Source organism: Mercurialis annua, linkage group LG2, assembly GCF_937616625.2.
Source record: "Mercurialis annua linkage group LG2, ddMerAnnu1.2, whole genome shotgun sequence".
NCBI lineage: Eukaryota > Viridiplantae > Streptophyta > Magnoliopsida > Malpighiales > Euphorbiaceae > Mercurialis > Mercurialis annua.
Genome location: NC_065571.1, coordinates 49,184,581 through 49,208,486, shown reverse-complemented (window position 1 = coordinate 49,208,486; position 23,906 = coordinate 49,184,581). Strand labels below are relative to the sequence as shown.

The 23,906-nt window shown below is 30.2% G+C and overlaps 2 protein-coding genes, 1 long non-coding RNA gene, 1 other non-coding gene and 1 pseudogene across 4 annotated transcripts; 3 read left to right on the top strand and 2 right to left on the bottom strand.

Annotated features, from left to right (window-relative positions):
- Positions 1 to 1,214: 1,214 nt before the first annotated feature.
- Positions 1,215 to 2,098, bottom strand: LOC126669412 (uncharacterized). The gene is made up of 2 exons (XR_007638487.1): positions 1,454 to 2,098; positions 1,215 to 1,276 (listed from the first exon to the last, which is right to left on the bottom strand). It is a non-coding gene; the product is annotated as an uncharacterized LOC126669412 (long non-coding RNA).
- A 1,159-nt stretch (positions 2,099 to 3,257) lies between these two features.
- LOC126670145 (cytochrome P450 714A1-like) lies at positions 3,258 to 8,420 on the top strand. The gene is made up of 5 exons (XM_050363814.2): positions 3,258 to 3,636; positions 4,810 to 5,036; positions 6,274 to 6,533; positions 7,327 to 7,693; positions 7,859 to 8,420. Exons 1-5 carry the CDS (start codon positions 3,351 to 3,353, stop codon positions 8,282 to 8,284), a joined length of 1,566 nt encoding a protein of 521 aa, XP_050219771.1. The 5' UTR covers positions 3,258 to 3,350; the 3' UTR covers positions 8,285 to 8,420.
- A 3,114-nt stretch (positions 8,421 to 11,534) lies between these two features.
- On the top strand, positions 11,535 to 17,580 carry LOC126670146 (cytochrome P450 714A1-like). Its single transcript, XM_050363815.2, is given in 6 exon segments — positions 11,535 to 11,731; positions 11,733 to 11,928; positions 13,906 to 14,132; positions 14,546 to 14,781; positions 16,406 to 16,769; positions 16,975 to 17,580. Coding segments are annotated over 6 exon segments (1,539 nt in total). The 5' UTR covers positions 11,535 to 11,641; the 3' UTR covers positions 17,401 to 17,580.
- On the top strand, positions 17,494 to 20,420 carry LOC126668670 (trifunctional UDP-glucose 4,6-dehydratase/UDP-4-keto-6-deoxy-D-glucose 3,5-epimerase/UDP-4-keto-L-rhamnose-reductase RHM2-like; annotated as a pseudogene).
- A 2,246-nt stretch (positions 20,421 to 22,666) lies between these two features.
- On the bottom strand, positions 22,667 to 22,740 carry TRNAN-GUU (transfer RNA asparagine (anticodon GUU)). The gene has a single exon. It is a non-coding gene; the product is annotated as a tRNA-Asn (tRNA).
- Positions 22,741 to 23,906: the final 1,166 nt, after the last annotated feature.

Genomic DNA, 23,906 nt, shown 5'->3' with positions numbered 1-23,906 from the left:
CCACCCCTTTTAAATCTTTACTTTCCATACCATCTTTATTTTCTTTTATACTGTTTTTTTATAAAAACTTTACTTTTTATTCTAACTTTCATTTTCCACCATTTTCTTTCATTATTTTTAAATTTTTTTCACCATTATATATCTGCACTTAATATTTATTAAATATTTAAATTTTTTTATTTTTTTATTTTTTTGGATTTTGACTTTTATTTTTACTGTTGACATTTTTCGTCAGTTTTTATCAAAATAATATCAACAAAATATCAACAACATTTAATAAACTGATTAATATTAATTTTTAAATTTTTTTTATTGATTTTTACTTTCAAATTTTTTTTAATCTTTATTTTTTGTTCATTTTTAACCACTGTTTGTTATCTGCCACATATTTAATTTTTTTTCACAACATCAACACAAGATCAACCAATAATCAACATGTAATAAACTAATTAATTTAATTTTTTTTATATTGATTTTTATTTTTTTCAATTTAATTTTTATATCACGTACAATATCGTTCTTTTTACTAATGTTAAAATCACACAAATATTAACCGAATATCAACACAATATCAACAAAATGTCAATACAATATCAACACTTTAATATTACAATAATTTGACATTATTATTATTTTATTCACCAATGCTAAAATCAATAAAATACCAATCAAAAATCAATACAAAATCAATACTGCAACATTAAAATAATTCAATATCATTATTTGTATTTTTCACCAATGCTAAAATTAACAAAGTATCAATACATTATCAACCAAATATCAACCTAGATTTAACAAAAAATGTAGTAAATCAAAAGAAAAATAATTTCAATACAAAAAAATTGAACAAAGCCAAAAATTTATAAAAGCTATTGTAAACATAATCATAAAGGAACTAGGCCGAAACAACAAAAATTCATATTTTAAATGATTGATTGTAAATAATACCATTACACTTAATTTTACAATAAATTGTGTTTATTAAAAGCAAAAAGTGAAAAAACAAAATGAAAATGAAAACCAAATAATTAACTAATTTCTATTGCGGAAGAGCACCGAGCATTGCTAGAGATATATTTGATCTCAACAGCAGCCATCTGCAGCAAACAAGCTACCCCCTGTATTTCAAATTTTAACGCATTTGCTTTAGGTTCCTAAATCATACCGTATAAACATAATGATGCAAAACTTTTCAAAAATGATGAAAACAAAAATTCAATAGTCCACGATCCCCTTCATTGATCTCATAAACACACTGGTTCTTGAACTTTAGCCACTACAATAATTCAAGAATTAAACTAATCAATTAAAAAACCCAACTAAAAACAAAGAAAGATATCAAAGAGACATGGCAACTAAATTAACTTTAGCACAACCAAACCCAATTTATGTACATTAATCTATAAAAGTAAACATAAAAGGATAATTTAATACGGATGCAGTAGCTATCTACCTAGCAAATGGATGTCAATCTCTTAGAAACCTTCTCTCTTTCACCATCAGCCATAAACCTTGAAACCTTTTTAAAGGCAAAATGCAAACAATTCGATAACACGATTCAATAAATCACTTCATAAACAAATCCATAAGCAAATTTTGAGGCTGATGACTAAGAGGATGATTCATCCCAATTTTGCCCTCCAAATTTATCAAAATTTCACCCTCTACACCGTCACTTCAGTTTCCACCACTGCCACCGCCAAAAGGAGAATCACCATCTCCATCGCTGTTAAAAAATCGGAGATCCTCTCCTCCATCCTCCAACTCACCGTCGCTAAATGATCTTCGCCTTGTCTTCCGCTTCTAGCGCAGAGAGCGATGTTGAAATTGGAGATTAAATTTGACGGTGAAGAAACGAATTTGGTAATGGTGGCAATGATGAGGTGTTCTGCGGTGGAGGCGGAAAAGTCGGAGGAGAGAGTGGTAGAAGACAATGAGATTTCTAGGGGCAGCACTATAATAACAAAGTATAAATTTACACCTACATCTTAATGGACACGTGTAGAGTTGGTATAAAAGAAATAATTGGACGCGGGTACGGTAGTTTAAGAATTTGATACTATAAATCGTATAAAAGTAAAGTAAAGTGAAATTTTGGTCATTTTGGAAAAAAGCCCTTTTAGCTAAGTGCCCAATTCGGCCCAATATAAATGGTGGATGGCCCAATCATCCTACTTATCTGATCAACAGCTAAAATGTTAGTAGGCACGTGGGTGTATCACGTTAGAGTGGAAATTGGGCCAATCCTGCTGAAATCATCAGTTTCCCTTAATAACCTTTATGATTAATGGGAAAGTAAGAAGAAACATGTGAAGATGAGATTTGAATTAATGATGGAACATTAAAATTAATGGTGGGGTCATACAGAGAGGATTTTATGAATAAAGTAGGAAGAGGACACGTGCCAACCAGGCATTAACATTGTAAGTAAGGTTTTAAAATTCTTAACAGAAAATGACTTCTCAATCAATAATACATCACTTCCCTCCAAATTATTATACTTATTGGACCTCCAAATAATTCACAACTTTCTAGCTAGTGACGGCACTAAAAATTCTATTCATATGGGCCAAATTTTTATACATCGATATATTGTTCGGTTAATTTTAGACGGAACGATATGTTAAGAGGATTTGTTTAATTTTTTTGAAATAAAAATATATAACTTTTAAACCGAATAACATTCTTCCTCCGTATTTTTAGTTGTCATTACTATTTTATCCCTAGTGTATTTTACCTATTGTGTTTCCAGTACACTCAATAATTTCTCCTAATTTTACATAAGTCGAACCATTTTAAAATGATGTATGTTTTGTGAATTGAGTTATAAATTTATTTATTAGGAAGAGATAAATTTAGAGAATAATAGCTAAAGTCATCTTAAAATTTTAAACGGATAACTAATTATATACAATTTATTTGACTAAATGGACAACTAAAAAAAATAAAGAAATTACTATTTAATTTTTATTTTTTATTTTTTTAGACCAAACGACATACATCATTTTAAAATTGCCTCACTCTAGCTTCCCGGTATTTTTTTGTGTAAATTTAGTTCACCACGTTAGATTATAAACTACTATCAATTTACTGTGTGACACATGTCAATAATAAATCTTATAATCAATCAATTTATTGATTGATTATAAGATTTATTATTGACGCATAGACATAATAAATAGATAGTTTATAATCTTACGTGGCAAATTTGTTCTCACCGGTATTTCCCCAACTACCCCTGGCTGTTACACTATACATTACTGCCTTGCTCGCTACTCAATATAAACACAGCAAAAGAAACTTGCGATTCTAGAGGAGAGATAAACAAGTTAGAGAGAGAAAGAAGATCGATGGAGGATTTGGTATTGAAGATGGTATGTTCGACGGTGATGGCGGCGGTGGTTTGCTTCGTTATTCATTTCTACAGAACAACGGTGGTGAAGTCACAGACGGTGAGGCGAAAACTCCGCGTTCAAGGAATCAAAGGTCCTGCTCCTTCGTTTATGTATGGAAATCTCTCAGAAATGCATCAGATTCAGTTCAACGCAATCAAACCGCAATCTCATTCTCAAATCGTAGCTCATGATTACACCTGCTCCGTCTTCCCTTACTTCGAACACTGGAGAAAACAATACGGTATGGTAATTTGAAGTTAAATAAGTTAATTGTTCGTTAAATTTATATGTAGTCAATGTCTATAATGTGTGCAAGTGAAGCCACTTCCCTCTGTTTTTCGTGTTTTCTTCATCAAAATTATTTTTGAATATTGCCAAAGAAAATATTCCTACAATATATTACTGTAACTTAATTTACGTTTTTATGATTCTTTAAGAAACAGTTAAAACTTAAAACCATTTTTTGTATAAACTATCTGTTTAATTTTTCATTACAATATTTTAGGCCAATTCCACTAGGTGTGGTTTAAGTTCACAAATCGGAGTAGTAGGAGAGTAATCAGAATAATTGATTAATTTTAAGATCCATTCAGTTAAAGGTAAAAAATGAGGGTGAAATCGGATAAATTTACGTACTTTAATTTATAAATATGATTGACAAAATGAATATAATTAATTTATAAATATGATTGACAAAATGAGTTAGTTCAAGTGGTAAAAGTGTCTCACCTGAACCGATATATTTTGGATTAAAGTTATTACTAAACAGGAGTGAATTTTTTTAATCCTTATTTACAAAAAAAAAGAGAAATTAAAAAAATTAACATGGTCGTTGAGAAATGAAATAGAAAAATGAAGTTGAAGATTTTAAGAATTATAACTCCTAATTCCAATTGGCCATGCCTATTTTATTATGGATTGTCGGCCAAATTGATTGATTTAATTATTAATATCCTTCATAAAATATTTCTATTAATTTAATCAATAATTATGAATATCTAAAATTATTTTTCAAAACACTCTTTTTTTAATTTATTGAATCTAAGATTGCATGTTCCTTTTAATGGTAGATAAATAATAAATTGAAATGAAGTTATACTGTAAAGTCAACTGCACTGTGTGCAGCTCATTTCATAATTGAGAATAAGAAAATACTGTAGTTAATAAGTCATCTTTTTTCCAGAAGCTGAATATTTTGGAAGCTGATAAAATTATATTTTATCATTCGACTCTTTTGTTTCTATTATTATACAATTTGGAAGATATTATTTGTAATGTAACACATGCTGACAGTTGATTACAATTATATATGGAAAGTGACACATAATATTGACAAACACAACGGTCGGTCGAAAAATAAATCAATTATTTTGATACTCTGAAACAATAATATATATATTGCGTGGAAATGCAGGTCTCATATACACATATTCAACAGGATTCAGACAACATTTGTATATTAACGACCCAGAACTTGTAAAAGAAATGAATCGGTCAACTAGTTTAGACTTGGGGAAGCCAACTTATATGACCAAAAGACTTGAACCCATGCTCGGGAACGGCGTTATTCGATCCAACGGCCACGTTTGGTCTCAACAACGTAAAATTATTGCTCCTCAATTTTTTATGGATAAGGTCAAGGTATGTAATACTATACATATATTATATATATACACACACTAATATATTCAGAATTTATATATGCAAGTAGCTGGTGAAGGAATATTTATGGAATATAGAATGTATAAAGATTTCCTCAAAAGAAAAAAAAAATATAGTAGATAATTACTTATTTTATAAATTTTATATTTTAAATAGTATCATTAAATATTTAAATAGACCATTACTTATAAATTATAAATTTTAGTTTATATCATTGATATATAAAATATAATACTTGTATCCATCTTAAATTTTTTCATTTGTTTATATTTATGAAATAATAATAAAGTAAATATCAATCTCTATCCGTCCATAATTAATAACTAACCATAATATCCTTATAAAATCATTAATCTTTTCATCATGCAAGTGCTACATGTTCATTAAATATTAATAATTTAAATGAATTCTACAATATGTATAAACTATTTTTAATATTTAAATTACTAAAAATTAAAAATTATTTATTATCAAAACATAATCAATTTGATTTAATTGACTAAAACTTAGTCAATTAAGACACCGTTTGGAAGAATTCGGATGATTAAAATACATAAATTTTACACAATTCACGGATTTAAACAAAATCCATTATGTGGAATAATTAAAAGTGATGGAATTCACGGATTGTCACAATCCACCATTCTCCAATACCTTTCATTTAATAGATAGGAAAGTTGAAATCCATCATTTTTTTTATACATGATGGATTGTTGAATATTTTATTATTCTAAAATTATTCTTATAAATCCATTAATTTTAGCTTCTATCCAAAAGATAGAATTTGTAAATCCACCAATTTCATATTCCATGGATTCTAAAATCATTAATATGTCAAATCATCGATTTCAAAATTGTTCAATTCAAAATTCCAAATGATGCCTAAAAGTATTCCAGAAATTTATCTATTTAACCACCTTCTAAAATGAAAACGAGCTTATAATTTGAGACATTCAAATGAGAAAAATAATTTATAATTATGGATAGAAGATGTAAATCACATTTTTATGAAAAACTAGGTCATCCAATGGATAAGTAGGAAGTCATAACATTGAAATTTATTTTAAAAGTAGTTGGTTTGCAATAATTTTGAAAACTTTAATCCTGACATCATTCTTTGAATTATTTACATAAATACAAATGTGATTTTGATTGCATATATATAAGATTTGTTTGTTTATAAAGATGAAAAATAATTGAAAATGGAAGTGGGCAGGGTATGGTGGGACTGATGGTGGAGTCAGCACAAGGTTTGGTGAGCAAATGGGAGGGATTAATTGAAGCAGAATGCGGTATGGAAGCGGTGGAGATTGAGATTGAGATTGACGAGGAGTTAAGAAGCCTCTCGGCTAATATGATTGCAAGGGCTTGTTTTGGGACCTCTTTTTCTAAGGGCACTCAGATTTTCTCCAAACTTAGAACTCTCCAAAAACTCCTTACCAACCAAAGCTTTCTTTTTGGTGTACCGGGTTTTGGGTATGTTTTCACTTCCTCATTTAAATTAATACCCCCATGAATAGTGTAAAAAGAACAAAATACGCCGACAAGCAAATCAAATCGATAAATTAAATTTGATTTTTTTAAAAAAAATTAATGTTTTTTGTTCGGTGCAATTTTATATTTGAAAATGTTTAGTCTCTTTTTTGTGTAAACTGAATTAAAACAAAATCGATCAAACCGGTTAGTTCAATTCAATTTACATATAAAATATAAATTTTTAATTTAATTCGACTTGAACTAAATGCATCGTTGCGCATAATTGGTCAATTATTGCATTTATATAAAAACCGCATTACTTTCAAGCAAATGTTTTTTTGGAAACACTACATTTGCATGTTTCTTTCCTTTTAACTATGGAATTTTAATTTATTTTAATTTAAACACTAAAGTTTAATATTACAAGCAGCAAAAAGTTTTTTAGTAATTTTTGATCATATTCATATTACGTAGCAACTAGATCTCTTCATATTACATTTTATCCTACATCAATATTTTATCATCATTACACCTTTTTATTTTATTTGGTGCAAAAAAACAAAATCTATTGTTCTATGACGTGATAAAAAATATTGATTTTCATACAGACTAATTTGGACTAGAATTACTAAAAACATATACATTGTTTACAATTTTAAAGTTCAATGAATGCATATTAAAATAAACTCTCTAAAAAACAAAATAATAAAAACTATTACACTGAAAATTTCATACCCCATCACTTTCTATGCAAGCAACAAAATTGTAACAAAATTATATACATACAATGCAGGTTTTACGCTTACAAGAATCGGAAATCAATGAGCAAGTTGGAAGGAGAAATAGAGTCTTTAATTTGGGAGACAGTGAAAGAACGAGAAAAGAAATGCTTAGACAAAGATTGTATTGAAAAGGATTTACTGCAGCAGTTGCTTGAAGAAGCAATACTGAATGATACCAACATTTCATCACCCAAACGGTTCGTCGTTGACAATTGCAAGAGTATATATTTTGCAGGTCATGAGTCTACTGCTACTGCTGCCACCTGGTGCTTGATGCTCCTGGCTTTACATCCTGAGTGGCAATCTCGACTCAGAGAGGAGATCAATCAAGTTTGCAGTCATGGATTCGATTCAGATTCATTATCCAACTTGAAGATGGTAACTAATCAATGCTTTTTCAGTTTTTTCTTTTATCTAATCTAAACTCACGAAAAATTTTTAGGTACACCCACTCCACTAATAATTAGGTCTAATGCTTTCCCCTTCCTATTATTAAGGTGATTGCTTAGTAATGATTTACATTTGTTTGATCTGAATGCATAGGTGGGTATAGTGATACAAGAGGCACTGAGGCTATATCCACCAGCAGCATTTGTGTCAAGAGAAACACTCGAAGATGTACAAATCGGCAAAATCAGAGTTCCAAAGGGTGTATGCATGTGGACATTGATTTCAACTTTGCATAGAGATCCAAATATATGGGGCCCCGATTCTAATGAATTTAGACCCGAAAGATTTGCCCACGGAGTTTCTAAAGCCTGCAAATTTGTTCAAGCTTATATCCCATTTGGAGTCGGGACTCGTTTGTGTTTAGGCAAAAACTTTGCGATGATCCAGCTCAAGATCGTTTTGTCTCTCATTGTCTCCAAGTTTACATTCACATTATCTCCTAATTATCACCATTCTCCTACTTATAGAATGATCGTCGAGCCTGAGCATGGGGTGCAAATTATTTTCCGAAAAGTTTAATTAGTATAATTAGATTTTGAAATAAATTAAACACCAAAAGAGTGATTGAAATTAAACTTTTTATCTAGCTAATAAATTGTGCAAATATAGCTACTATGGTTGCGCGGTGCTGAAAGATTGGATTGGATTTGGGTGAGGCTGCTTGTAAATATAAATAAAAAAAAATAACTTTAATAATTTTAATCAAACTGAAAAAATTAACACTAACTTAAGCTAATTTCACTAATTATTTAATTAACTTGTGTTTTTAGTACTATGAATTAAATGATTAGGAAAATTCAAATATATAAATACAGTGATGTCTAGAGTAATATTGATTTTTACAAGATATATGTTATTTTGTTCACTTATATATCATTTATCTACTGGTGACATTTATAAAGTAAATGATAAATAAAATAATTATTGATGGATATCGGACCCATAGATCTGAATTCCAACATATATGAAAGAACCGACTCTTAACAGAGTTTGTATTAAAGACCAATTTTCAAGAATCAGTCTATTAAGATTGAATCCCCGAAGATCGCCCTTAGGGAGAACTCTATAGAGACTCGCTCTTAGCATATATTGAAAGAACGTTGCATTTGGATAAGTCTTGATAATCACCCAAAGAGGTCAAAAAATCACCAATATTTAGATTAACCTTGGCAATCGTCCAAAAAATCAAAAAATCACAGAAGTTTAGATTAACCTTGTGAATCGCCTAAAGAGGTTAAATTAATCAAGGTTTCAATCAACTTCCAAAAATGCACCAAGAGGTTATAAAATCAATAACTCTCCTAGAAAACAGGCATTTAGCGACGGAAAATGCTTTAATTCTGTCGCTAAACACGTTTAGCGATGGTAAAACTTCGTCGCTAAACAAGTAGCTACGGAAAAAAAAATTATTGCTAAATTAGCGATGGATCTGCGACGATGATAAATTGACTAGCGAGCAATCTTTTTTATGTGGAATCATTATATTTGATCAGGGACGAATATATCAAAACTTGCATAAATATTATGTGGAATCACTATATTTGCAACGGGAGTTAAAATGACTCATTTTCTTACAAAATATTCTCTAAATAGAGTGGAAAGAGAGAGAACTCTCAAAATGAAAAAGATATATCTTATATAGACCAAATTCAGGCTTATTCTCACTCGTTGTCTCTAACATTTGAGCATTTAATCACTTACGTCTCTAATTTTTTTTTTCCGGTTATAAACATTCTGAATTTGTGTTTGACGATTAAGCAAACTCCTTTTGTCCAAATTTTGCTTAACACTGTCAATTTTAATAATGTGGCACCTATAAAAATAAAAAATAAAAAAATCACCAGTCCGCGTTAGTAAACACATCATTAAAATTCCATAACACATCATTAAAATTCCATAAAAACCCAAAATGCCCAAAATACCACTAAAACCCTAAAATTAAAAAAATAAAATAAAAATGACCCAGTAGATCTACTCACTGTCGTCTTCCATCTACCTCCCTGATCGAGTTTAGCCTCCTCTGCAACCCCAACACCACAACCATTGTAACCCAACATCGGCCACTCCTCTTAGACAAGAATCTCTGGTTTGAGAAGACGAATACATCTAAGTTATAAGAGACGACCCTCGTCTGAAGAGACGAACCCATCCGGGTTCGTCTTCTCAGCTCAAACAAGACAAAGCTTAATCGTCTGAGACGAGGGTCGTCTCTTGTCTGAGAAGACGAACCCATCTCGTCTAATTCATAGAGAGGCGGCCAGGGTGGCAGCGGCTATGGTGGAGGCGGCAACAGGGTTTAGAGGTGGCTAAGATTAGGGGCGATGACAATTAGGTAAATAGTTTGAGTTTTGTTTTTGTTTTTATAGGCATTTTAAATTTAGAGTATTTTGGTGACTTGTCAAGTGATGTGGAGTGGATTTTCTATTTTATTTTTTTAACGCCACGTCAGCATTTGGTAATGGCGTCAACAACAATTTGGACGGAAGAAGTTTACTTAATCGTCAAACCAAAGTTCAGAGGGTTTACAAGCCGTAAACAAAAGGCCTAAATGTTAGAGACAACGAGTGAAAATAAACCCCAAATTGAGAGAAAAGAAAGAAACTAAACCGATCTTCTTTGAATAACAATTACTCTTCAAATAAGAATAATCATGGCAAAAAATAAAACTCTCTCTCTTCCCTCTAAACACTTCTCAAAACTTTTAGCCGGAAAACCATCTCCTCCACCACCTTTTTCTTTTCTTTGCGTCAATAATTACTTCATGGTTGGAGTGAGTTGTATTCTGTTGTGGGTTCATTTTTTGAAGCACTTAAAAAATCATGTTTGATTCTTGATTTTTTTTTTTAAGTTGCATGTTAAGGATGTATGGTCCAAACATAAATTTTCAAAGCCTTTTTGACTTGCATAACAAAAATTTCCTGTTTTTTTTTAAGATCCATGAACCTTTTGGGATTTTTTTCAATATTATATTGTTTTTTGTTTCTGTAGTTTATTTTGATATTTAATTTTATATTGATAAATCTCTATATTTTATATTTTTGAAAAATATGGTTGCAAAGGTTATAACCTTAAAAGTTCAAGCGGTTTTTTGGCATAATCGATCAAATTTTAAGTTAAGACACTCCTACCGGAACTTACTTTCGTGTTGGATGCCAAAATAGAAAAATTAGCGGAATTTCGGTTTAATTTTTTTTCTTCGATTATTATCATTTGTTTGTATTCTTATATGTTTCATATATTTTTAGATTATTGTATTTGAAAGATTATATTTTATATCTTTTATTGTATTTTAATCTTCCTCTTCAATTTATCTATTTTTGATGAAAAAACAAGAATAATCATGGCTTGCAGTATGTGCGCCGTCAAATATCAAAGTTTATAAAACCATATGATAATTAAGTTTGGCAAATAATGGTTTAATATCTTAAAACTATCAAATATTTTCAAGTGAAGTTAATTCTATCTAATCTTTTAAAAACACGAATTCTTTGATAAATATATTTTAATTTTAATCAATCACTAATAAATTCCTAAAAAATACTTAAACTTTTTGATTTGTTTTAATTATAATTATTCGTAAACGACTCCTCAAATGGTATAAAAATTCCAGATAAAACTATTAAAGTCACGGCTCCTCAAATGGTATAAAAATTCCGCATGAAACTATTAAAGTTATGGATTCAATTCCTCCCGCAAGCATTTTTCCTCCCACTAATAAAACAAATACTATAATATATACATCACTTCTCTCCAAATGATTATAGAAATTGGTTTGCTAGCTGTAGATACTACTCTCTGTTACTATATAACTATATGCCTCGCTAACTCGATATATATTTAAAGAAACTTGCAACTCTAGAGAGAGAAAGAAGATCGATGGAGGATTTGGTATTGAAGATGGTGTGTTCGACGGTTATGGCGGCGGTGGTTTGCTTCGTCATTCATTTCTACAGAACAACGGTGGTGAATTAAGTCACAGACGGTGAGGCGAAAACTCCGCGTTCAAGGAATCAAAGGTCCTTCTCCTTCGTTTTTCTATGGAAATCTTTCAGAAATGCATCGGATTCAGCTGAACGCAATCAAACCTTCTCATTCTCATATTGTATCTCATGATTACACGTCTTATCTCTTCCCTTATTTCGAACACTGGAGAAAACTATATGGTATGTTCATATTTCCTTATAATTACTTATTATCGCCACTATAATCATACTTTAGCATTAATTATTTCTTTTAGCTTCGACTATCAAACTAACAACAAACTCATAAATTCATAATCATGGAGTTTTGAAAATTCAGAATAGTTTCATTGTTAGTTAGTTTATTCGTAGTCAATCACAAGACAACGAACTTTTTAATTAATGGTCATGTTTGGTTCATGAAATAGGTGCGGAATGGAATAGCTATTCCGTATAGAATGAAAATTCTTTGTTTTGGTTCATGGAATAGATATTCCACGGAATTGCCATTCCATGATTTTGTGGAATAAGTACTCCTCTCAAAAACTAAAGAATGGCTATTCCATTCCTTATGGAATAGAATAGCTATTCCATGCTATTCCATTCCATGAACCAAACATGGCCAATGGTGTAACATAAAAAGAGCCAGAGGTCATACTCCCCGTCGAACGGTTGTTGTTTGATGAATACTTTATGTCTAAATAACCTTTGAGTGAAACCGACAATTAAGAACTTTAATTGATAGAAGGAATATTTGTTTAGAATTAGAAAGTATATATAATTATATAATAATGAGATGTCGATGTAGCGGAAGTTACAAAAAATAAAGATAAATTTATGAATTGTTGATTTACTAGTAACTAGACATCAAACGTTCGTTGATTCGATTGAATATCAAAATTTTAAAAATAAATAATATTATCTCAAAACATTAAAAACCGCCTCTCTAATAGGAGAACCAAAGAAATCGAAACTCTAATTGAGCCAAAAAGGAAATAGAAACTGAAATAATTAAAATTGGACATAAATTGCCATTTTGGAGGCACAACCGATGCAATTTGGCCCAAAAACAACGAAACTAGACCAAAAAATCACTTAAATCGTACGGCTCCAACTTTGATAAAATTACAAAATTGCCACTTTGTGTTTCTCTAAAATATTCAATTTTGCATATGTACTCGCATCAAATGTTTTAGATTGCGGAGATAGATATTATTAGAATATGAATTTACTGTATAAATTAAGAAAATTGTTCTCTTTATCTCATAAAAATTGATAAAATTGCTATTTTGAACGTTTCAAAATATAGACAAAATTATTATGTTAATTTGGATCAATTTGAAATACATATACTATCTTTCATGGATTTCATCCACTTTTATTTATATTCTCTAAATTATTACTCTCTCCGTCCCAAATTGATAGGGTGTTTTTGGGGGGATTGCTTCTCTTGGTCTTAGCTTGCTCCGATCACTTTATCCAATGGAAATATTAATAATAAACTTACTTTTTAAAAATTTAATTATAATCTCAACAAAACATTTAGCTTTTCCATATTATAAGTAATTAAATTTAAAATATTTAAATAATTAAATGAAGATTATTATTGAAAGTTAACTAAAAATAATTATTTTAACTTTTATTTTTTAATGTTCGTCCAAACTCAACTTTACCTATATTTGTGGGATTTGTGGGAGGAAGGGAGTATTTATCTATGCCTATTAGTTAGAGTGTCACAATAAATGAATTTCCTTCATGATATGATCCAGTGAAAATCAACTCATCCTTTTTGAATTGGGTTAACCAAATTTACTAATTTAATCATAGTTATGAATAAATATAATTATTTTTTCAAAACACTTAATTCACTCATCATTTTATGGAATCTTACATTGCATGTTCCTCATAATTCATTATAGATGAATAAATCAAAATCAAGTTATACGTAAGACAACTGCACCGTGTCATCTTTTATTGAAAATAATCAATTTGTCATCTGTCTCTTTCTTGTTATATACATGTTGGAGTATGTTATTCGTAATGTTTGACAATTGAGTACAATTATATATATGTTATCGTCATATAATATATATACAAATGGGCGGTCCAATATAATATATAAGAAATTAATTGTTTTGATTATCTGAGAGAAATAATTGCAATAACATAATATGAATGCAGGTCCAATATATACATATTCAACAGGTTTCAGACAACATTTGTATATTAACGATCCAGAGGCTGTAAAGGAAATGAACTTGTCCACCAGTATAGACTTGGGGAAGCCAATTTATATGACCAAAAGACTCCAATCCATGCTTGGCAACGGCATTAATAGGTCCAACGGTCACCTTTGGGTTCATCAACGTAAAATTATTGCTCCTCATTTCTTTGTCGATAAACTGAAGGTATATATTTAATGAGTAAAAAGTTATCATTTCGGTTTTTAAATTTGCACATTACGATCAATTATTTCATATTAATTATTTTAATCAATGTAGGATAATATATTCTATTTTTATATCGATTAAGGAAAAATTTATACAAAATAGATAAATCAGGACCGAAATAATTCAAATTTGTTTTTATTGATCTAAAAATAAACATATTATTTGTGATTGATTAATTGGCCAAACATAAAATAGTTTTTTTTGATGAATAAACATAAAATAGTTGATCATGATTTATAAATAGAGCGATGCCTTTTTCCACAATTTAATTTAATCATGGCATCATTCTTTGAATTAGTTTACATAAATACAAATCTGATTAAATATACATTATATTAAATGGAAAATAATTAAAAAATGAAAGTGGACAGGGTATGGTGGGGATAATGGTGGAGTCAGCAGAAGATGTGGTTAGAAAATGGGAGGAATTAATTGGGACGGTGGAGATTAGGGTTGATGAGGAGTTAAGAAGCCTCTCAGCTAATGTGATTGCTAGGGCTTGTTTTGGGACCTCTTTTTCCAAAGGCAAACATATTTTCTCCAAGCTTAGAACTCTCCAAAAACTCCTCACTAACCAAAGCTTGCTTTTTGGCATGCCAGGTTTTGGGTATGTTTTCACTTCCTCATTTTAAATTTATAAAATAAAAGGAAAATATACTTGCCTATTCTTAATTATACCTAGTACGTTAAATATATTATTCTTTTAAAATTTTATCGGTTTAATCCATTAACTTTTTTATCTTTGCCAAATATATTTACAACTTGTTTAAAACTGACATGATACAATAGCTAAAATTTATACGTTTACATGTCTAAAATTTCAATATATTATACGTCCATATGTCAAAAAAATTTCCTACATAGCATATGTATTATTACGCCACGTCAGCTAAAAGTTAAGTATGAATATTTTTGACAACTCTCAAAAAGATGATGCACCAAACTAGTAAAATTTTAAAATTATAAGATATTTAACAAAAGAGACATATTCTTAGATACATAAATACATTTTTCTTAGTAAAATAAATTAAGATATTCAACGATGAAATTAGTTAAATTGCTATGAATAAAGTTACGACTATTTTGTCTATTGGTTACGTTAAGAATCAATTGTGTTCAAATAATAAAAAGTTACGACTATTTTATTTTGAGTTGCACCTTATTTGGTCCTATGAGATTGTTTTTTTTTTGAGATAAAAAGTTCTATTAATCAAAAGCTGATTGATCAGCCAATATATAGAATTTGATAATCGGAGGGACATGCCCCAACCAATTAGATAAACTAAAATAGTCATATGCTACCGCATGAGATTTTCTATTAAAACAACATTTATGCATCTCAATTAAGTTAAAGTAGTCATTTGCTATCAAACTGATAATATTACAAAGTAAAGAGTTGTTGTTGAAGGCATCCATTACAACCTTTAAAATAAAGGGAATTAGATTAGCTTCACTTGCCATGATAATACTAACTTTAATCGCACGACTGCTACAGCTAGCAGCTATAACTTCATCGTTAAAGTCCCTAATCACATTTTCTGTGACATATCTCTTTTCTTGAACATTAAAGACATCATCGATATTGACGCAAAACATACCGATATTTGGTGAAATCCGTTGTAAGATGGTGGCTCTAATTGTTTTAGAGATCCAAGTCGCTTGCATCGCAAAAAACAATTTCATCTCTAACGATGAAAAAAAAAACTACTCTTAATTTCGATTAGATCAGATCTAATGAAATTAAGATATTAGAATAGAAAATAATTTCTAGATCTAGACCATAAATGGTCAAGAAAGAAATTTTATTCAAAATTAAAGACAATAACTATGGAGAAAGCTAAAAAGACTGAATATGAGAGATTAGGGAGGTGATTTTAGGCCAAGAATGGCCAAAAACCACCTCCCAAATGACAAAAAAAAAGAAAATTTACTAGGGTTTGAGAGGTTTCTTAAAAAGAGAGACGGCTAGCTAGGGTTTTTTTGTTGGTCCTATGAGATTGTTACTGGGTGCATATTTCATTGTTGAACTTGATGGCTTTTTAGCAATTTTGCTATTATTTTTTTAAACATATAATTATTAAAAAGTCGGGAGTTTTTAAACATTAGACTTAAATTTATTTTCTCTTTTAAATACACATAATTGGTCAATTCTTGCACGTCTAAAAGTTACATCACCTCCTATGCAAACACCAAAATCTATAACAGTATATATACAATGGGGGTAATGACAGGTTTTACGGTTACAAGAATCGCAAATTGATCAAGAACTTGGAACGAGAAGTGGAGTCACTAATATGGGAGACAGTTAAAGAACGAGAAACAAAATGCTTAGAAAAAGATTGTATTGAAAAAGATCTATTGCAGCAATTACTTGAAGAAGCAACACTCAATGATACTGATTTTTCAGCCAAACGATTCATAGTTGACAACTGCAAGAGTATATATTTTGCAGGTCATGAATCTACTGCTACTGCTGCCACTTGGTGCTTGATGCTCCTCGCATTACATCCCGAGTGGCAGTCTCGACTCCGAGAGGAGATCGCTCGATTTTGCAGTCATGGCTTCGATTCAGATTCATTATCCAACTTGAAGATGGTAATTAATTATATACGCATGCTTTTTTTAATGATTTTCTTTTATATATAAAATGCAATAATATTGACTTAAATATCTTAACTAAAAAAGTAAGAATTTTTTCAAGGTATATTTATCAGTTTCAACGTAATTATATAAGTATGTGCTAATTCATTTTGCATAATAGCTGATAATTTATGTTTGTTTTGTCTCTATATATGTATAGATGGAAATGTTGATACAAGAGGTACTGAGGCTATATCCACCAGGAGCATTTGTGTCAAGAGAGACACTTGAAGATGTACAAATTGGCAAAATCAAAGTTCCAAAGGGTGTATGCATTTGGACTTTGATTTCAACTTTGCATAGAGATCCAAACATTTGGGGACCCGATTCCAATGAGTTTAGACCCGAAAGATTTGCCGACGGAGTTTCTAAAGCCTGCAAATTTGCTCAAGCTTATATCCCATTTGGACTCGGGACTCGTTTGTGTTTAGGCAAAAACTTCGCGATGATCCAGCTCAAGATCATTCTCTCGCTCATCATCTCCAACTTTACATTCACTTTGTCTCCTAATTATTGTCATTCTCCTATTTTTAGAATGATCGTCGAACCTGAACATGGAGTCCAGATTATTTTTCGAAAGGTTTAAATTGCAATATGTAACTAGCTTTTGAAATAATTAAAAAAAAAGTGCTTGAAATTAATTTTCTGTGAAAATAAATTGTACAATATAGCTACTATAATGCTGTAATATTATTGGAATTGAGCGAGCCTTCTTGTAAATGTAAATAAAATTTGCCTTGATATTAAAAGTAGTAATTTTAGTCAATTTCACTATTTATTTAATTGGACATACTTCCTCAATCCAAATTATTAGGCAATATTTCAAATTTTTTTGTCTCAAATTATAGACACTAGATATTTATTTTACTAAATAATTGTCAATATCAAATTATCAAAAAAAAAGTAATTGTCAATATATCCTCATTAATTATAGAAATATTTTGAAAAATAATAAAACCCATTAAATATCAAAGGAATTATTTTTCAAATACATGTTTTGAGTAAAGTATTTACACCATTTTGGCCCATCTTTTCCTCTTATCCTACATTACCTAATAAGTTAACTTATTTACCAAAAATACCCACTATATAAAGAAGTCTTATCTCATTTTAGGTTAAACTTTTACATAGCCACCTTTTTTCTCTCTCTCTTCTCTCTCTTCTTCTCTTCTTCTTTTCTTCTTTTCTTCTTCTTTTTCATTTGATTTTCAGTTTATCTCCTCCGATTACTTTTCCGTTCGTTTTTCCGGTCGCGCTTCCGTTCGTCTACTTTCGATGGATTTCTCGTCGTTTTTCCGTTCGTCTTTTCTGTTCGCGCTAGTCCGTTCGTCTTTTCCGTTCGCGCTATGGATTTCTCAAGTCGTTTTTAGATTTGTGTAATTTTTTAGGTTTTTTTTAATGATTTAAATATTTTGTAAATAAATTATTGTAGATCTATAATTTTTTGTTTATAAAATTATTCTATTGTTCATATAATTATTTATTTTGTCTTCTCTTATTCATAATTTGTTTATTGCTACTGATTTTGTAAAGAAAATATTGATTTGTGGTGCATTTGTAATAATTTTATAATATCTTTACGTTTTAGTGTATTTTTGGTGTATTAATGGTGTATTTCTGCCGTTTTTTAGTATATTTATGGTGCATTTACAGTGTTTATGGTGTATTTGCAGTGTTTATGGTGTATTTGCAGTGTTTCATGGTTAAACCACAAAAAAACACTACAAAATGCTATAAATACACTACTTATACACCACTTATACACTATATACACTAATTTACACTATGTAAACACCATAAAAACACTTATACACTACTGTTACACTATAAAAAATAAAATAAAAAATTCCAGGAAAAAATCTATAAAAAATAAAAATTAACATTATATATACACTAATCTTACACTATATAAAAAAAATTGCCGGTCGGTTCGGTCGGTTTGGTTGACCGAACCGAAAAAATCGAAAACCGAAATTGAAAAACCGAAAAAGGTATTTTGGTAAATAAAATAACAAAACAAGTAAATAAAGTTAGGGCAAAAAATCAAAAAATAAAACTCAAAACTTGCAATGTAAAGTTGTAATTATTTTGGCGAAACATGTATTTAGGGAAATTAGCACAAAACAAAACTTACCACTATATTAAATGAGGGTGAATATGGTATTTTTTTTATATATAACTCATTTTATCTAGAGAATTTAATTTTTTTAATATGTGTATTTGTCTTAAATTGTCTATCAATTTAAAATGGAGAGAGTATATTTTTAGTATTTTGAATAATAAGAAAAAAAATATTGAAAATTTACTTCACTAATTTTATATGACTTTTAATTTTTCTTTTAAATTTGATAACTATATTACTACCAAATCTAATTAAGCCTAATTCAGTACTAAATCTAATTAAGCCTAATTTAATACTAATTAATACACATTAATTTTAATTAACCCGTTGTTGTACACTCACTGGAAATCGTTGCTGACTCCGACACCCATCAGAAACCGCCTCTGGTATCAAAGAAAGGAGCGGTCGGCAACATATACGAAGGCGGCGGCAGTTGCCGGTAGGTGTGTGACAACGGTGAGGTGGAAGTGTGAAAAAAAGTATAAAACGTTCTTAGATTTTTTTTAAAGAAATTGTTTGATATATAATTTTTTGAAATTGTAGGAATTGTTTTTTTTTTTATTTTGAAAACTATCAAGTGCTAATTTGAAGGATTAAAAAATATTAAGGACTATTTGAAAAAAAGAATCAAACGAATCAAATGGTTTTGTTTTTTTATTTACCAAAATACCCATGTTGATAATTCTTTCGGCAACTCTTTCGAATTCACCACCAACAATATTTACGGTACTCATGTTCTTCTCGAAGCGTGTAAGGTTATAAAAAGAATCAAACGGTTCATTCATGTGAGTACGGATGAAGTTTACGGAGAAACTGACATGGAGACTGACGTAGAAAATGCCGAGGCTTCTCAGCTTCTGCCTACAAATCCTTATTCAGCTACAAAAGCTGGTACTGAAATGCTTGTGATGGCTTACCATAGATCTTATGGTCTTCCTACAATTACCACTAGAGGTAATAATGTGTACGGACCTAACCAATACCCCGAAAAGCTGATCCCGAAATTTATCCTCCTCGCGATGAAAGGTGAGCAATTGCCAATTCATGGGAATTGATCGAATGTGAGAAGCTACTTATATTGCGAAGATGTTGCTGAGGCGTTCGATGTGATTTTACACAAAGGTGGTATAGGGCATGTTTATAACATCGGAACGAAAAAAGAGAGACGAGTTTTGGATGTGGCGGAGGATATATGCAGGCTATCCAGATTAGACTGTAAAAAGTCGAAAAATTATGTTCAAGATCGGCCTTTCAATGATCAAAGGTATTTTTTAGATGATGAAAAGTTGAAGAAGCTTGGGTGGCAAGAAACGACTTCTTGGGAGGACGGGTTAAAGAAGACGATGGAATGGTATACGATGAATCCAAATTGGTGGGGTGATGTTGCTGCTGCTCTGCATCCGCATCCGCGTATCTCGGCCACAGTTTGTTCCAGTGATGATTCTTGGTTGTTGAAGGATGAAAGTGATCACAATATTAATTAGACTTCAACAATTGATTAACATTAAATTTGTTCATTTTGAATATGTGCCCAGCTGGAAGATTTCATTCCTGCAGATGAACTATGGGGGCCTATTTTTTTTTTTTTGATAACGGGACCAGTAATACAAAGGCGCCTTTGTATTACTGGTCCCGTTATCACTTTTTATAATTTATGTAATTTTTTGTTTTTTGTTTCTTTTATATACTGATCATGTTTTAATTACTAGGTATATTATGAGATAATTATAGAGATCTTCTAAATTTTGTTTATGGCATTTGATTCAGTTCTAGTATACAAGTAAAATTAAATTCTAAATAATATTTTTTGATATGTGATAGCTTTAGTGTTCATTCGCCATTATATTTTTATTTTATTTCTCTCTTTTTTTTTTATTTGAACTAATAGGCAACAAATAACGATGATGAATAACTTACAGAGCAAAATATTTTAAAATCCCTCATATGTGTTATAATTTCCACTTTAGTTGCTATCGTTGAAAATCAAATTATTTGATTTATCACTTTTGTTTTTGTCAATAATTTAATCTCTCTACCTATTTTTGTTATTAGTCAACCAAGTTAAAGGATTTAGAGGTAAATTAATTTCAAACTTGACAAAAATAAAAGTGAGGGACCAAATTATTTTTTAAAAATTAATTTTTTTATTTGATTTTTTGACTCGGTTGACTAACACTAAAAATAGACGGAAAGATAAATCATTGACGAAAACAAAAGTGAGAAGTCAAATCGTTTGATTTTTAAATAAAAGATATCAAAATGTGAATTTTAACACATATGAGAATTTTAGAGTAATTTGTTCTAATTCATACGCTAAAGATTCTAGAAACCATAAAATTGATTCAACCAAAAGAAAAAATTAAGAGTTATTGAAAATTATTTATATGTTTTTTTATTTTTTTAACTTTTGTGTTGGTTCTACAAGAACATAAATTCAATGATCTTTTTTTTTTTTGAGGGACAATGATCTTCTTTCAACTCCTGTCCAATGTTTTTAAAACCGGACCGGAACGGGAACCGGCTTCGTCGGGGGTTCACGGTTCAACCGGTTCAACCGGGTTGGATCGGATTTTTTAATTTTAATAAATATAAATTTTTTAAATTAAAAATGTATAATATTATAAAAAAATATGATAAAATAGTTATGTAATACCATTTTTTAGAGTTTTTTTATAAAAAAGTAAAATATAATTATAAATAATTAATATTTAAGAGTATATAAAATAATTATTATATATGAGAAATAAAAATTAATTTTAGTAAAATTTATTGTGTGAAATATAATAATAAAAATTAATATTTAAAAATATGTTGAATAATTAATTTGTGTTAGAGAGAAAAAATGAGTGTTGTATATGAAAGAGAAAATGTGAGTTATTATGAAAGAGAAAAAAGTATGAAAAAGAGAGAATAAAGTAGGTATGAGAGAGAAAAAACAAAATAAAATGTGTATAAAGTAAAATATGTATAAGAAAGAGAAAAATAAACACATGAGATGTGGACATGTGTAAAATGGGACCACAAAAATATTCTTTGACAAAAAAGAGACTTTTTGGTCTAATTTTTCTGAAAACCGGGTTTGGCCGGTTTTGGTCAAAAACCGGATTTTCCCGGTTCAATCCGGTTTTTGACCGGTTTTTGAAAAAGTTGACTTTTATATCTAACCGGACCGGACAAAGGTCCGGTTCCCGGTTAACCCGGTCGGACCGGCCGGTCCGGTCCGGTTTTAAAAATATTGCTCCTGTCCATATTCCCTTGTCTTGTATCAACAAAATTTAACAATTCTCTTGATGTTGACCTATTCATGGGCCTGGTATCCGTTTGGCCTTCAGGTTCGTTACCTTGTGCCGATTTTGTTGAAGAAACCCAACTCTTTTGACCCAAAAACTCAGCTTCTCCACTCGACGATGAAGAAAATGAAAATCTTACGTGAAGTTAGATCAGATCTAGCTTAACTAAGACACAAAACTAGAAATCAATTCTAGAAAGACCAAAAATGGTCAAGAGAATACTAATCATAAACTAAAAAAAAAACTACTGAACTATTTAAAAGCAAGAAGATATAAGCAAAAATAAAATTATGGGAGTAGGGAGGTGATCTTTAGGCCAAGGAAAGGCCAAAAGACCACCTCCCTTCCAAGAAGAAACCGGCGGCTAGGTCAAAAGATGGAGAAGTTGGGAGAGTTTAAAATCTTCCTTTTGAAAAAAGGAAAAAAAAGTAATTTAATGCCGCTAGAAGGAGGGGTTGAACCTCCGACCTTGTGGTTAACAGCCACACGCTCTAACCAACTGAGCTATTCCAGCTGATGGAACAAGTAATGACAGACAACTACTTTAAAGACATAATGTATATTGGGTATTTTATTTTTCCTCTTTTTCATTCTCATTTGATCAAAAAAAAATAACTTTGTTTTGTTGCTGTTACAATTCCTCTTAGCTGTATTTCTGTTACAACAAACTTTATTATCTACTAATTTGCTGCCACCTGTCTTGATAGTTACGTGACAATATTATTGTTGGTATCTGGTTTTTTTTTTTTTGAATTCATCGGATTTCATTAAATTGAATATGAAACAGTTATATTTGTAAGAAATTCGGGATAATTTGAAAACTAAACCCGACGACCTGACATGGAACATACAACATGCTGCCTGATTCGCAGACCTTACTTACGGAAATAAAATAAATTACTAAATGTTTCGCGAATTAAGTGCAGTCTTCAATCACTCTTCATTCAAACTTCTCCAAACACCCGCAAACTCACAGCATCCGATTTAATCAACACTTGATATAACTCCCTCTAAAAAGGAGACAACAACTCCTTCTAAAAAGGAGACAACAACTCCTTCTAAAAAGGAGACAACAAACCTTTCACAGAGAAAGTACAACAAACCTTTCATAAAAAAAGGATAAAGTAAAACATTCATAAAAAAGACAAATAATAAAAAATAAATAAAACTAGTATAGCTCATAAACGAATCCATTTTGTTACTGAAAGATCTTCAATATATCGTCGCTTCTTGATAATTGAATTGCGCTTCGTGATAAATTTTTATCCGTCAGAAAAATGAAAAAGAATTAACTATTTATTATATTCTATGAAATTAAAATAATATAAACAAAAGGGGTGGCTACCGTCAATAGAAAAATTAAGCCATTGACGGCTGCAGAAGAAAAAATAAGAAAAAAACTCTACACGGCTAGGGTTTGTTAGAGAGAAAAGAGAAGAGAAGGTGGCTTGTTGGTATCTGGTTTAAGTTGCATGTTTAATGAGTTTTGAACGTGAGTCTTAGAGTTAGAGAGATATTAGAGGAAAGAGGATAGATTTAAGATGGGCCAAGAGTAGTGATGGATGTGGATAGAGTAATTACGTGCCATAACACTTGTATTGAATAAACCTAGGGGTGTAAACGAACCGAGACATTCGCGAGCATCTCGGTGTTCGGCTCGATAAGAGCTTGGTTCATGTT